The sequence below is a fragment of the Anser anser genome (genome assembly GCF_964211835.1).
Source record: "Anser anser genome assembly, chromosome: 9".
In the NCBI taxonomy this organism is placed as follows: Eukaryota; Metazoa; Chordata; class Aves; order Anseriformes; family Anatidae; genus Anser; species Anser anser.
The window spans coordinates 5,771,693-5,787,313 of record NC_139729.1 but is presented as its reverse complement, the minus strand read 5'-3'; the positions used below and the strand labels follow the sequence as shown (position 1 = coordinate 5,787,313).

The 15,621-nt window shown below is 38.5% G+C and overlaps 1 protein-coding gene and 1 long non-coding RNA gene across 5 annotated transcripts in view; one reads left to right on the top strand and one right to left on the bottom strand.

The window, feature by feature from the left end:
- Nucleotides 1-623: 623 nt before the first annotated feature.
- Nucleotides 624-15,621, bottom strand: part of COL4A4 (collagen type IV alpha 4 chain) — a 67,023-nt gene continuing 52,025 nt past the window's right edge. For 2 of the 4 annotated variants that reach the window (XM_083849420.1, XM_083849422.1), the window contains exons 38-48: nucleotides 12,987-13,058; nucleotides 12,082-12,210; nucleotides 10,562-10,669; nucleotides 9,572-9,727; nucleotides 8,803-8,901; nucleotides 8,477-8,485; nucleotides 7,462-7,593; nucleotides 5,952-6,068; nucleotides 4,838-5,026; nucleotides 2,867-3,153; nucleotides 624-2,140 (exon numbers count right to left, since the gene is read on the bottom strand). In XM_083849420.1, the coding sequence (XP_083705546.1) occupies nucleotides 1,877-2,140; nucleotides 2,867-3,153; nucleotides 4,838-5,026; nucleotides 5,952-6,068; nucleotides 7,462-7,593; nucleotides 8,477-8,485; nucleotides 8,803-8,901; nucleotides 9,572-9,727; nucleotides 10,562-10,669; nucleotides 12,082-12,210; nucleotides 12,987-13,058 (1,562 nt within the window). In that variant the 3' untranslated portion in view covers nucleotides 624-1,876. The remainder of the gene's footprint in view (nucleotides 2,141-2,866; nucleotides 3,154-4,837; nucleotides 5,027-5,951; nucleotides 6,069-7,461; nucleotides 7,594-8,476; nucleotides 8,486-8,802; nucleotides 8,902-9,571; nucleotides 9,728-10,561; nucleotides 10,670-12,081; nucleotides 12,211-12,986; nucleotides 13,059-15,621) is intronic. The other 2 variants (XM_083849421.1, XM_083849423.1) reach the window with 1 other exon arrangement.
- LOC310904543 lies at nucleotides 4,918-15,116 on the top strand. Its single transcript, XR_014588434.1, has 2 exons — nucleotides 4,918-5,048; nucleotides 12,969-15,116. It is a non-coding gene; the product is annotated as an uncharacterized lncRNA (long non-coding RNA).

Genomic DNA, 15,621 nt, shown 5'->3' with positions numbered 1-15,621 from the left:
AAGTTTCTCAGCACCTTGGAGAGTCGCAGCCTTGGTTTTCACTTCTAAACCAGAAAGCTGGTCTTGTGTCTGTGGGATGCTGTCTGAAGGAGGAGGGGATCAAATTCTTTTGCAGATTGGTCCCTCAAAAAATAAAAGTGACATGCCAGATTTGAAAGGAAGAGCATGCAGCTATGATCACTGAGCTGTGAACTGAGAGGTGTGCCCTATGCCAGTGGGCAGCCAGGACCCCAAAAAAGGGCAGTGTTTCCCTAGCCAGGTGGATACGGAATGTGTCCCAAGAAGGCTCTTCACCCTTTCCCAGGTGAAAGAGCAGGAGAGTTGACCACCACAGCAGCACAGCAGATCAACAAGGTTTGGGTGGATTTGTTGGAAAGGAATTGCAGCCTGATGTGTTTACACTTGAATTGAATTACTCTGGCTTATTTTCGTCTGGCTGAGACAGGAATATCTGTTTTTCCCACTTCTTGAGTTTGTGTATCCAAAGTTGAAGCTGGCTGATCAGCTGATTGTGATGGCTTCAGAGGGAGTTTTCCTGGAATAAGGACTTTTGGATGTGCATCTTAATCTGTTTGAAAATCCTTCTGCTTGTGTTCTCTTAATAAACACAGTGAAATGAAAAGTACTGGAAAAGCATTTTATTCCATCCTAGATTTTTTTGTTTAAAAAGGTTTGTTTAAATGATAACAGGAGCATTTGTGGCCCTTCTGCACTAAGTGAATTTTCAGTCTTTAATCAGTGAGTTTTCAGTAGTTTCACTGTAATTTAAATGTGCATTTTTCTGGTTTTATAGCTGAATCAAGGAGGTATAGAGGAATTTATCTCAAAAGGTGATCAGTGCTTTAACTTATAAAATTTCTAACAGTCACTGCTTTCAATAATAAAGAACATTTAGAGCTATGATTCCATAAGACTCTGAAAGGTGACAAGTTTTTTTCAGTGGTATATTTACCAAAAAAAGCAAAAAAAAATTGATTATCTTTGGGTTTAGACAACTGTCCAAAAACTTATATTCATCACACGAGTTCACTCATTTTATCATCACACTGAAATTTCCTTTCAATTAGTATTAGAAACTGCTTTGTTTTCTTCAGCTTCTTGGATTGGAGCTTAATTTAATGTGACTGCTCTTAGAAATTAATCGCAAATATAAATATTGCTTTTTTAAGGCTTCATTATCTCAGCTAATTTTATTTTCTTACATAATCTGCTGTCAAATGGATTTGCAACTTTGTTGCTTATGAAAGCTCAATTAACAGTTCTTTCACAGTTTTTTGTTCAATACTGCAACATGAGACTTTGATCTTCATTGTTTTTATTATGCGTTAAGAATGTATTTTAACAATTACTTTTTCCCCTTCCCTCAGAAAAAGCTTGTGCAAGCTTCTTTAGCTTGGGAGATTCAGCTATAGGGCTTTAAGACATTTATGTGTTTGCACATCTGTATTTATACATCTTTTAAGGGATAATTATATATACTATGCCATATAAATACCTATACTCCTTCTGTTCTAAATGCCAATTCTAACAGAATCCATTGTTTTGCATAATCATGTACATCTCATCGGTATTCCAGACTTAATTCAGCCTTCCGAGTTCACCTTGTTACCTGAATATTATGGTACTGGACTCCAGAGTAATAGAGCTTTTTTCCTTTTTTTTTAAATTAAGTTCTTTACACTGGATTTTACTATCTGTTGATGTGTGCACAGGGTGGATGAGACTCAACAGATGCATCTTTCCATCTTAGATATCCATTCAAGCAAAAAGAACAGATCTGCAGCTTAAAAATATATTCACATATTAAATACTGCTTAACTCTTTAGCATGCTTTTCCTTATGCAGTCTTGCTGTAGCTGTTAATTTGTTTCACTTGTTAACCATGCTTCAGGCATACTTGACATCTACTGATTTTTTTCCTCTGCTCTTGTCCCTCTTTAAGAGTTCCTGACAAGGGCGCTGATGCAAACTGCAGTTCAGGCGTCACTGTTGTTAGCCAAAAACTATACTCATTAGCAAAAAACTGACAAGTTCCCCGCTGACCCTGGCATTCAATGAATGGTGCTGATCTGAAGTCTTCTAAGCAGCTTCCAGGTGACATAAGGGACTGTCCACCACCCTGATCACCAGATCCAGTGTGCTGGAAAGAACAACGAAAGAACTTGATAACTGTGCATGAAAAATAGGTAAATGATGTTAAATTGGCTTTTTTTTTCTTTAATTGCTTTTAATTACACTATCTTTGGTGATCTTAGGTTGGAGTAAACTTCCTTTGCCAGAGAAAATCTTAATCTCAAAAAGTCTGGAACCAGCTCTCTTACTTTCCTGGTATTTATCAAGCTGAAGAAAACAGTAATTCCAGGTGGATTCCAAATGGTGTGGTTCAATCTGAACTGCTTCTAATATGACTAGAGGACAGCGCTGAAAAGGCCTGGACCTCTAATTCATAGAACCACAGAATGGTTTGGGTTAGAAGGGACCTTAAAGCCCACCCTGTCCCAACCCCCCTGCCACGAGCAGGGATGCCTCCCACCAACCAAGGCTGCCCAAATCCCATCCAGCCTGGCCTTGGGCACTGCCAGGGATGGGGCATCCACAGCTGCTCTGGGCAGCCTGGGCCAGGGCCTCACCGCCCTCATGGTAAAGGATTTCTTCCTAATGCCTAATCTAAATCTGCCTTCTTTTAGTTTAAAACTATTACCCCTTGTCCTATTGCTACACTACTGACGCTATCTGAAAAGTGTCCTTGTCCATGATAATTCCATTGTTCATTAATGACAAGCATGCAAAAATCTTTGCAATGTTAAGAAACACGTAGCTTAAGACTATGACTTCAGTGTATATATGCTCGTGTGCCCAGACTTACCATCAAAAAAGAATATCCTATCCAAAGACTTCTCCAGTTCATGGGGCAGGGAGGAATTGACTGATCTTGGCTGTGAACTGCTACTGCTTGGGCTGGGGCCTCACATACAGCACATCTGCTTATGTAGGGTTGTATTTCTTCTTCAGAGAGTGGCGTCATTGGTAAAGGAGCAGCACTTGACAACCAGTAAGACTTATCATTTCGGCTGGCATAGTAACAAACTTGGTTGATATTACAGTAAGCGAAGGGCATAGTATTAAATACAGGAAGACAAGATCCTGCTAAACCTGAAAATAATAATAACAAAATTACTTCACTTCTTTCCAGGTAAGTTGAAAATAATCTTGTGGCCCATGTTGCTGCAGAACTACAGGCCTTGGCAAGAGTTATCTAATTCATTTATCTTAAACCTCCCAGGTTCCTTACAAAAATGGCTAGCTATATTGTTAGCATTTTTTTTAACCAATCAGTGCCTTAATTTGACCAATAACGTTTAGTGGTGTCACAATCTAGTATTTAAGCATGATGCAGCTTGTCACTACGGGAAACAGTTATCATAACGAATATCCTAGCTGTGCCAATGCTGAAAAATAAATTAGGCAGGAGGTGGTGGCTGGTTTAAAAGATTATCTATTTACAAACTCGTTAGAAGCAGTGAAAAACCACATGCCAACTCCAATAAATAGAATTTTTTTGTGAAGTATGACAAACCCTTGCTACCAGTGCATTAAGCTGAAATCTCAGCAGCTGTTCCTGCTGCATTCCAGAAAGGTTTCACAGACTGAGTGAAATAAATGGACTGAGAGACTTTAGAGCCACTCCTGCAAAATCCTCATCAGACAGACATCTGTGGGAATTGACAAGTGATTCGTGTGTACTTCAGAAGTGAAGTTCTTCTTCCAGAATTGAATTAAGAAAAGTTTCATAATGACCTATTTAGTTAACAATAATAATCATTTCATATATGATCTGCCCTGAACTTTAGGCACAATGCATTATTTCTGCAATGCTCCCAAATCCTCAAGTGATCTTTAAGGACAAGTGACATAGAGAAGTTAATTTTGTTTATCACTGATAATATTCCATACCAATAATAATATGGGATCTGGAGTAACCTGAATAAGGAAAATGCCTGCAACAACAATACACTGGTCACAGGGACCGTGGATTTTTATTTTATTTGGCTCTTATTTTCACTATTGTTATAAGGCATTCCGTTACCAAGTGTGGTTATCCTGGGGAATGCCAAACACATACTAGTGAAAATATTTCAGAATAACACTGCTGTACTAAAAATGTTTTTTCTTATTCTTTTGAAAAGTTTTTTTGTCAAGCTAATTAGGTCATTGTTCTTTCCTCCTAGTAGATTTCTCTGCCTCTTGCATAACAAGATGACAATTTAGGAAATTACTTCTATGCAAACTGCAGCCAATCAGTTTTTCAGGCTGCAAGCCAGGCAACTTATTATAGATTGTTAACTGTAGTCAGAATTGTATATGTAGAAGAAATAATCCAAGACACCAGGAGGAGTTATCTTTGGGAGAAATTCTTTTTCCAAAAAAAAAAAAAAAAGATTTTTACACTCAAAAGCACATCATTCTGCTGTATATGATGCAAAATTTTATTTGTAAAGCTTATTTCTGCCATCCAGCCATCTAACCTAAGTAGCTATTTTTTCCAAGATGCCTATACAGTAAAGGGGAGCAAGATCCTCCAGGGAGTTATTTTGAAGTGCCAAATGAGATTCCTGATCTAAGAGAATCTCTCCAATGAGTTCAAAGACAGCCCCAAATGACTAGCCATGGTGTGTGAGGCAAACCAACGCTGATTTTGGAAATTAGTTTTGAGTCTATAGCAAATAAGTGATTGATGACTACTTACTGTGCTACATTTCACTTGTCTTTAATTGTGTAGATCACACCACATTAGACCTTGACCAGAGGGCAATTACAATTATACTGCCATACATACCAAGATCTTGATTGTGAGCTTTTTCTTGTCCTTCCAGGTACAGCAGACTATAGCCTGTCCATAACTTTGGCATTCCCTGTGGACAGAGTGGTTCTCTGTCTGACTGACTGTGAAGGACAAGCAAGAATCCACTTGAAGATCTAACCTGGGGGCCTGGTGGTCCTGGGATACCAGTCTGGCCAGGTGGACCTTAGAGTACATAGGAGAAAAGGTAAAATAAATTTGCTTGTATGAACACGTAGCTGGTGGGAACATTTATCTTTTATAGTATTTCAGCGTTCAACAAGGGGGTCCTGACTGAATCTAATACAACTTTGGAGGTTGTCATTGGCAATAAAGACACTGGTAGACTCATGTTATCTTTCTTATTGCAGAGAAATTAATTAAATTGCCACGGAACGCTTCACAGCTGGCTTTTCTATTGTGGCTCTGTCCTATGCTGCATGGATATTGACCCATTAAGAAATGATCTGAGGTGGGCAATGATTTCCCAGACTTACTCACAGGGATGACTTTGGACTGAATTTGAATCCCTGCAGTAACAGTCAATGCTTTTTTTCACATGTTAAATCAATAGATTATTAAACGGCAGCCACAGCTGAAATACAATTTTAATTACTTGGACAATTGCACCATTAGTCTTGACTCAGAATTGCATACCTGTTGATATATGGCATTTAAGTTGATGTGTGATTAATTGCTTTTCTGATTGATCATGGCTGCAGAGAGAAATTTTCTTTCAGGGGCATTTTTGTGTCATGGTATCAGTCACAAATGTCACAATCAGTGCTTGAACTGAGAGGGCAAGGAAGTGTCATGATACCTTAGGCTAGAGGTGAATACATCCAATTGAGAGAGCAGGGAGAACTTAGTCTATGCACCTTGCACATCTCCCCTCAGGAAAGTCCTGTGATTAGGTAGGTAGCTGTAGGAATAGCACTGACAGGAAATCAAACTCCTGCTGAATTGCCCCTCTTGCTGAGTTCTTTGAAGGCTTTCTGAATTGGAGCCACCACTACCCAAAAACATCAGTGAAGTTACTTTCAAAATGAAGAAGTTTCTGCTTATCCCATCCAAGGGTGGTAAACAGTAAAGAAAAAGCAACCATTCTTACCTTGCGGTCCAGTGTATCCTTGCTCTCCTACATGCCCTTGGTCACCTGGTGGTCCGGGTGCCCCAGGTAAACCATCTTGACCTGGCAGGCCACAGGACCCTTCTTCACCTTTTCTTCCTAGATAAATGTAAAACATGCACTTCATATGCCTGTATTTAATGCTTACATATTGTCTAAACACACACGGGCACACAAAGGGCCCGTCAACAGAACCGACACCACCAAGAAACAACACTCAAGGAACAGAGAGGAGCAGAACTGTCTTTTGCTGAAATTCTCTTTACAACTGACTCTCCTGGTGAATGCAGCAGTAGCTTGGAGGTGGGTGTTCAAAAACAGCAACTGCTGATAAGATTTTTTGTTCTCTCTATGGAATTTGTGTGATTTACAGTTGAAATCAAGCCATTTACAAACATAATGACAAGCCTCTTGCAGAACTGCAGTATCTGTACCATGTAATGTGCTACAACTCATCCTATGGCAGGCCTTCATCTTTTAGGACTCAATTCAACTAAGTCTGTAAATGTACTGAACTTACTGTGAAGCACTGCATGTATTAAAGTATTTACAAAACAGAGAGGGACAGGTGATTTTGACTATATCCAGTGGGAAAGGATAAAGGCATTTTAGGTTCTTTATAGCCTCACCTTTTTATATTCCTCACATATCCGAACACTTATATACATTAGCTGGTAATGCTAATGAAGTGTCGTCATGACGGTAATAAGTATCTCATACACGGTGCACAGACAGGGATGGTTCTGCTCACTGGCTACGTTAAACACAATCTGAATTACACTTGCCAGAAACTGTTATACTTAGTATAGTCACCACAGCAAACTTCACTGAGTAAGAAATGTCTAAAACCATAGAAGGATTTCACTGTCTGAACTGAAGACACTATGATGATATGCTACGCTGTTTTTCTGAAGATGGCAACTCTTTTGGATTCATCAGTACCTGTATCACCCTCGTTTTCATCTATCAGAAGAATTTTTCAGTTGTCAGTCTTTCATTACTTCTTTCTGAGATCTTTGGACAGTTTTCTTTTGCTACAATTTCTCATATTCTAACAGAGACATAGCAGCTTCTGACTTCCGTATCTTTTTAGGGCTTTCATAAAGCTATGTTAATCAATCTCCCAAATATAACCTGTCTGGGCCAAACTACCAGTTAATACTAAACCATGGAGAGCGTTTGAAGCGTTACTTTTCATTTGTTGGCAAAAGGAAAAACACCATCTGGAGAATTTCTTTTTCTGAACGGTGCATGATGCTTTTGCCCTCCCTGGCCTAGGAAAAGAGAGTGCTGGTAGGCTCAGGTAGCCTGGTTTAGCCATATTGGTCTATCACCCTCAGCATTAATCAGCACACTGTGTATTTCTGGGGACCATTAATTTAAGGGGAAGAGATGACAGGGTAAAAGACAGAGAAGGAACAGACACCGACCCTTTGCAATTCCTTGTCTAAATGGCTGAAATAGACTTCCAAGACTTCAAAAACAAGCTTACCTTGGGGTCCAGGGTGACCTATTGGACCTGATAATCCTATAGAGCCATCATCTCCTCTTTGTCCCACTTCCCCAGGAGGTCCTGGAATTGTAGGGCATGAGTCATCTATTCTTCCTGGTTCACCAGGGTCACCTGTTGTATGTAATAGGAAAGTAAATTAGATTAAAATAGTAATAACAACAAAAATGGGTAATAGCTCCCATGTGAAAACTAAACATACATGTTAGTTGTTTCTGGTATTCAAGCGTATACTTTAATATTTTAAAACCTCGAGTTATTGAGTTTCACTGCTTTAAATTTTACTCTTGGTCTTTAAGAACAGCATTTAACAGCATGGCAAGCATGTGTTAGCAAGCATATGCTACCTGGCATGTTTCAAATATTTGGTGTACAGTTTCTGTCTTAATGTGCCCCAAATTGATTTGAGTTCAAGCATAAAGTCTACCCAACTTTAGCTCCAACACTCTAGCAGATGTGAAGATTTACAGTACTTTGCTTCTGCTGTGGCTGTAAAACCTCAACAAGCAGGCCAAAGGAAATGAGCTAACTCTTCTAACCCACAGTGCCCATTTAAAATGATCATGAAAAATTGCCACTCTTGTGTTGAAAGTTACCAGGAGCTATTGCCTATTTATATTTTTTGAGCAAAATCAGAATCATGTCAGTCAGATTAAGAGCTCAGCGTCTGTACTAACCCAGGGTTGGATTCAAGCTTTTATCAACTTTTTGGTCAGAAATTATCTGGTGTGACGACAACAACAGAAGTGATAAATTGAGATAAAGATATTCTGCACGTCTAATTGATATCTTAGCACAAGACTTCTTCTCAATGTGGCATTATTATGATATTGGTCTGCTTGGAAGCACTAGCTATTTATGTGAAAAATCTCTTAGCACTATGTTGTCGTGGCATTATCTACTATTCCTAACAGCCAAGACCACCTTCTAATAAGAGCACAATACATCTATACATAAGGAAGACCAGATGAACAATAATCAATAGTCATCAACTTACCAATGAAACCTGAAGGATGTGAAAAATGGACAGTAGATTGCAGCCATTGTGGTGTAAGAGGAAACAAGTTTCAGACATAGAAATTAGAGTAAAAAATCAAATGAGAACTAAAACCAATTATATGAGGTGATAAATGTATAAACTACGTATGTGAGTATATAAATACATAGTTCAGAAATCCTTACACAGCTCAAATGAGAAATCAATTTAGATTTTTTCCAAGTTTGCTTGATTTTTTTGTATGCAAATAAACATTAGTAAGATTGTTTTATATACAAATATCATCATTACAATTGAATGATAATGAGCAACAAACTCATAAGTACCTGTGGGACCTTTAGGACCAGGTTTCCCTTGAAAACCTTGGTCTCCTGGGTGTCCTACAGCACCAGGTGGACCCTGTGGGCCATGGATTCCCATAGGACCTGGAAAGAAAACAATTATACAATTGTGCAGTTGCATTCCAAGAAGGGGTGAACACATAAATAAGATGAAGTCTGACTGCTTGAGTAACAAAAAATAATGCTTGAGACAGCTAAACTCTGTTGTCTTGCAAAAAGAAATGCACCTTTTTCACATCTCTTAGTCTTGAACTGAATTAAAATTTGACTTTTTGCTGAGATTAGAAGGGATTTGTGTAGGTAGGGCTACTGTACAGTGTGGAGGAAGCAGAATTCAGATCCCTTCTTTCAAACTAAGGAATCTGTTGAAAGCTGCAAACTACTGATATGGGGCAGATATGAGACACCTACTTCAAATACAGCTGTAGCTTCCCCGGTTCCTCAAGACCACTGTAGACAGGACAAGGTTTACTTTATCTAGAATAATCACATCATAGTTTTACTTCAAAATCTCAGGTTGGTCTGGTACTCTTCCAATATTTGTTGGAAGCAGTACATACAAACCTGGCTACTCTGACCTTCTTCTGCAGCCCTGTTGTATCTGTAGGTAAAAGGACAGAGCTAAGAAATGTCTAGTGTACCCTTTCCGTCAGGCTACAGCAGACTGTCCAACTGCAATCCCCTGTGCACGAGGCTCAGTTGCACAAGGCTGGGCCTAAGTGCATGTACTAGTTAAAAACATCTCTGATCCTACCCTTTGGGCCTTCTCTTCCTTGGTTCCCTGGAGGACCTTTGGCTCCTTGTTGCCCTCGCTGCCCAGAAATACCTGGTGCCCCTTGAATACCAATGTCGCCTGGATCTCCTTGCACAAAGATGGTTTCTCCAGGAGGACCAGGATTCCCAGGCTGACCTACAGTAAAAAATAATACTTAAAAAAAAAGTTCTTAATCAATGCACAAATAATAAACATCTAAAAATAGTCATGTTCCATTACTGTCTGTCAGTTTTTTTCCACTGGGACATAGGACAACCCTTGCATGTTTTTGGACATATTAACATTAGTCTTTCTCTAAGGCACTGTAAAGAAAGCGTAATATGAATAGCTCCCAAAACGTGTAGATTCTGTGCAAACAAAAGGTGGCAAGCTGTTACCTGCACTGAGACACTGTTTCTCTGTTTATTATAGTGTTGCTTACCCTTCCAATCTCCACCCTTATTATCCAACAGGAAGTTTTTGGTCTGGGTAAGGAATGAGTCAGAAAAACTAAAAAAGCTCCATTTGAGGACCAGTGTCTACAGAAAGAGGAAGTAAGGTGTATATAAATCCTTACAAAAGGGTTGCCAGTTTTAGCTTTCTCAGGGCTATATTTTGATTGGAAAGCTTTTTGTGGGTTTACAAACAATGGTAGGCCTATGGACAATGTGTTTTATGCTTTTTGCTATCAAGAAAGGTCAGTAATCTTTTTTCTGTTTGTTTCTGTGGAAATCAAAGACCTGCTGTAGTAACAGGACTTGTACAAAATTACCATAGAGGCCAGAAAAGTGCATCTGGATGTACATGAATTTATTCTTGTTCTGGTGATCTATCTATCCAGTGTTCACTTCTGTTTATTTACTGCAGGATTGATTGGTTTGTTTCCCATGTGCCTTTAAATGTTGTTCCACAGGCAGCAAACCTACCTGACTTCTAACAGCCTTAGGGATTTTTTACATGAACAAAATTGATTTTTTTCTTTTTACATACCTCTGATGCCATCTAAACCAGGTGGTCCCTGATCACCTGGAAGACCGGGAGGGGCACTACTGGGAGATCTTCCCCTAGGTCCAGCAGGTCCAACAGGCCCTCTTATACCTAAGGGATCACATTAAAATAAACATAAACAAAAACAGTAAAATTGTTTTTCTTAAAGATAAGTTACTAACCAAAAGAATGGTGACATATCATGGATGGAGGGTAATGTATGCTCTCACTTGCATACTGAATGTACCAGTGATTGGGAAGACAATAAGTGAAAATATTTATCTTCTCAAAACTTTGTTTCTATTAAATCTACTTAAACTAAAGAATGCATCATTACACATGGACATATTGCCACAAATAAACTCTTGAGTTCTAGCAATCAAAGAAATGGTAAAAATGTAAGGCAATAGAGGTCTAGAAAATTATTCAACCTGAGACTGGGTAAGTAGTCACAGACTTCCTAAGAAAAGTGAGTTCAGTCATTTCCTAAAATCCTTAGTGAACAAGATGAACTTTATAGCCTTAAATGTATTTTTTTTGATGTGTAATCTGGATTTTTGCAAATTAAGATGTTAGTGTCCTTACGTGTGACAGGCAAGAAAAGTTATCGGTTACCATACTCTGGGTAATGTTTCTGAATACTGGAAGGTGTTTAGCATGTGTTGCAGTCTGCTGCCTTCTCTTTTCTAAAGAAAACAAATCTAGTTTCTTTAGGCTTGTTCCAACTCCACCCATCCATTTATTCTCTAGTGAGTTCTCCCTAAATTGTCACAGCTGGACAAACAGTATGCCATGGGAGGTCTTGACCATCCCATCTCAAGCAATGTTAGTACATCTTGGAATAAAACTTCTTTTTTCTCAACCACATCATTCAGTTCACAAACTAGTAGCTAATTGAATTCAGAAAACTGTGTTCATCTTAAAATAATTCACTTCACCAGAGTTCATCTCAGCTAGATTTTTTTCCCTGTTACGTGACTCTGTAGCAAGGTTTGATAGAGTAAAACTAATGTTGTTTCTAATCACAGAATTGCTGTGGCTGGAATAGGCCTCTGGAAACTTTCTAGTCCAACTCCCTCTTCAGAGCAGGGTCAGTTAGAACAGCTTGCAGAGACTGCATCCAGCTGGGTTTTGAATATGTGTCTCACAATTTTTTCCTATTTCTGTGCAATTCCTACATCACCAAGGCTCTTGAATAATCTTAGCAGTCTTGTGATATAATTCCATCTTGCATTTACATTGGAATAGTTGATTTACTGTATATCTGTGATTACCAGCTCTATTGTACTCTTTATGTACTTTTTTCCCAAGAGGCAACTCCACCTAGCAGTTCCCAGAGTCTGTCCAAGTCATCTTCTATTCCCATTCTTTCCTCTCTGGTAACATAAATGTTTGCAATAGGAATGATTTCAGTGAGTGAATCTCCTGTGTATATATTCATGTTGATACTAACCTGGGGAAGAGCCTTTATGAACTTTACTTCAGTTCTGCAGAGCATCACCGAGGAGAAAACCCTTTCTTACCTGGGAATCCTGGGAATCCCCTTTCTCCAGGGGCGCCTGGAATGGAAACACCAGGCCATCCAGGTTCACCTCTGTCACCTTTCGGTCCAAGTTCTCCTGAGTATCCTGGGCGCCCTGTTTCACTTTGACCTTTATAGGAAAACAATTATGTACATAATGTCTACAGTGAGTACGAATACAGATCTACAGGATAGAAATACCAGCTGTAGGTGTTCCTCCTTGCAAAGGTTGCCCAGTACTGTTTTCTTTTGGATTTCCCTTGGAAGCTGGATAGAGTTTTGTTGAGTACAGCCCTTAGTCATCTCTTTTGAAGAAAGTAATCTCTGCTTTAGGGCTCTTCTTCAGGGTTTATTTTATATAGTGTCATTATCGCCTATAATTTGAAATGTAAACTGATTGCAGGGTCCTAAATTTACTTTTCTATCAGTATAAATTTGTAATCTCTTGATAGATGGTGAGCACTCTGTTTTTTAAATACTGCTTCAAAAGCACCTTTTGAAAGCTGCAAATAGATCAGCATGAGTGAAAAACTGGTTCCTCTGAAGTTTGCACTACAAATCCCATTGACTTTAATGGGGCTGGGATTTCATGTCTCCTTTCAATTTGTTAGTTTACCTTATACATGTAAGAAAAAAAAAAAAGACCTGCACTGAACATTTTCATTGTATAAATAGCTTTGAAAGGTTCCAACAAAACTATGTGAGTAATGGAAGTTTTAAGGTTTTCTTCACAAATAACTACAGGTTTGTCATTAGGCACACTTTAGATTCTGTTTGAAAAGTTAGTTTGAGCCTTAATGATCTCTTCTGGGCATGGCAAATATAAAAGTAATATGCATTATTTCTTGTGCATTTACTCATTCAAGAATGTATTTTCTGTTCCTCAAGGTAGTTTCCACTCTTTACCTGGAGCTCCTGCAGAACCTTTTTGACCTTTTAGTCCATCCAAGCCATCCAGTCCAGGCAGTCCAGGAAGACCTAAGACATATTGCAGGCATGAATGAGTGCCAAAATACTTCTTTAAAGCTGCAATTAAAAATTACGCATTTTTTGTTGACGATGCACTGTGGATCAAGGCAGGACACTTGCTGAGTTTGATTCCTATTTGTAACTGAAGAGATCACATTGCACCTGGGTGCTGCCATCTTGAAAAGGTAAGCCTGGAAAACCTGAAAATAGCAACCATAATACAGTTTTGTTTCAAAGTAACCAGAAAGCATACACTTTAAACCTTTAGGTATTTCTACACTGCAGCTAGCAGCAGGAAGCTCACTGTGGGCTGATTTACTCTATGCTGAACCTCATGGTTGTGGCTAGAGTACTACTTGCTGCCTGTGATTACCTAGTCCAATGTTAGTCATTTTATCACTGCATAACCCTGTAATAACCTGGAGACTAGAATGAAGATCTACGTAAAATTATTGGGAAAATGGAACTTCTTTACAGTTTCTTTACATGAAGATAAATGCAAATGCAATTTAATCTAGCTGCACTAGAAAGAAGCAAAATTTTCACCTGTCTTCTTATTTTTCCTGGTCCTGCAGATTTCATGAAGGAAACTGTGCTGCTTTGCATCATACTGCTACAAAAATTCTTCAGCTCAACAGCAGAAAGTCTTTGAAAATACATCTTTAAGGTTGATCTTGACATGTGATAGCATACAGCAGCTTTGTTGCTAGCAATGTTCACTTAGATGACCAGATCATAAACTGAGTGTGCTAGTTGAAAATAATTTTTTGCTTTATCATCTGAGCTTTTTTGAAATTTGCTAAAAAAAAAAAAAAATCTACCTCCGTTTTTCCTTATCTTTTGGAACTAATCTGAGATTTTTTTTTTGCAGTAGTTATTTGCATGGTTTGTTACAAATATTCTAGAATTGAGGCAAAAAGTCCAATTAAAAATCCTCTCTCAGCCTGATTATTTATTATGGTTTTGTTTCTTGAGAAATAAATAAATTATGTTATGGTGCTCCTGTCCAGGCAAAACCAGAATTTAGCATTCAGCTACAATTTAAAACTGGAACAATCACAAATTACAAAATGCAGGGTGAAATCAATTGTATTTTTATGGTTTCTATCTTAAAAGTGCTGAATACTGCAATCTTTTTTAGTGTTTTCTCATACTTTGCTTTTTGTTTAAAACTGGGGAGGCAAGATGGGGGCCCTATCAGTTGGATGTTTGCCCGGGAAATGAGAATGCAATATTTGGATCTGTTACTCATGCTAAGGCTGCACCTGGTGATAGGACCAGATCTGACAAAACCGACGGGTCACTTGGCAACAGGTTTGAAAGATTTCAGACAGAGGAATAGAGTTGTGTCGTTGTGACATTTCTCCTGCCAGAGTGGGACAGACTAGAGCAGATAGTGATCTGCAAGAAATGGAACAGTACTGACAATGCTTGCTCCTGTTCTTTTTCCACCTTTGCTGCTTATCTCTAATTTCCTTCTTCTGCCAGTTCCTCTCCCTATGATGTGGGTTTCCCAGTCCAGTTCCAGCGTTTCTCTCCACAGTTATGAATTATTTCTCTTTTTCCCTGTCTAGCCATTTCCTAGAATAGATGTAGGTTCTCTGTTTCAGTTCCTGTGCTCGATCCCAGCATGTCCTGCAGCACCAAAATCTGCTGTTTATCCAGAGCATGAATCATAGGAGAATTTATTGCTGTACTGTGCACATATGAATGGAATTATTTTTTTCATTTGTTTCTAAGCCGGTCAAATTTGGCAGGGACGAACTGCCATAGGAACAGTAACAGGAATGCCCTTTATCAAATGGTTCACCTGCTGAATTTAAACATCCTTAGTTCAAAGATGGGGTCTTCTGAGAAAGGAAAAATAAAAGGTCACTAAGGTTCTTTAATAAATAATAAATATAAATCTTGGAGCTTTATTCTCAGAAAAATTGCAGAGTTATTTTTGTTAAAATATAACAAAAGAATGGAAACCAAACCAGCCAACCAAAAAAAAAAACAAACCACAACTAAACAAACAAAAACAGCCAACAACAAACACTGGTCTAGAAAAATTTAAATCCAAAAGGTTGTTTGAAAACCTGTAACACATCGATAATATACTCTGTAATACCCTTTTATAGTATGGGATACTACTAACCCAACCTGTAGTATCTTCTGCGCCCTTAATTCACTGCTCTTAAGTTTCTTAAGTTTCAGTCCTGCTTTCTGTAGCCAGCTTGTGTCTTGGGGATGTTCCCATTTTCAAATTTATTTGAGAGCTGCATGCCAATCTGGGGAATTTAACAGTGGTATTTTAAAATGATTATGAAATACTAATGACATTTGGCATCCTGTCCACCATTTAAAGCTTTTTTGATCTTTAGCTTATTCAGTCAAGATTGATGGCTTGGTTTACTTGCTTTCCAGGGAATTTCTGACACCTTTGCCAACAATCCATTATAATATCAGCACTTGTATTTCTAGATTTTTGGATTGCTCTAGTCCCATACTTCTAGGTACAGCTGAATTGGCTGACCTACATATGAACTACTATTCTGCATTTTTACAGCCCAATTCAGCTTTTACTCAC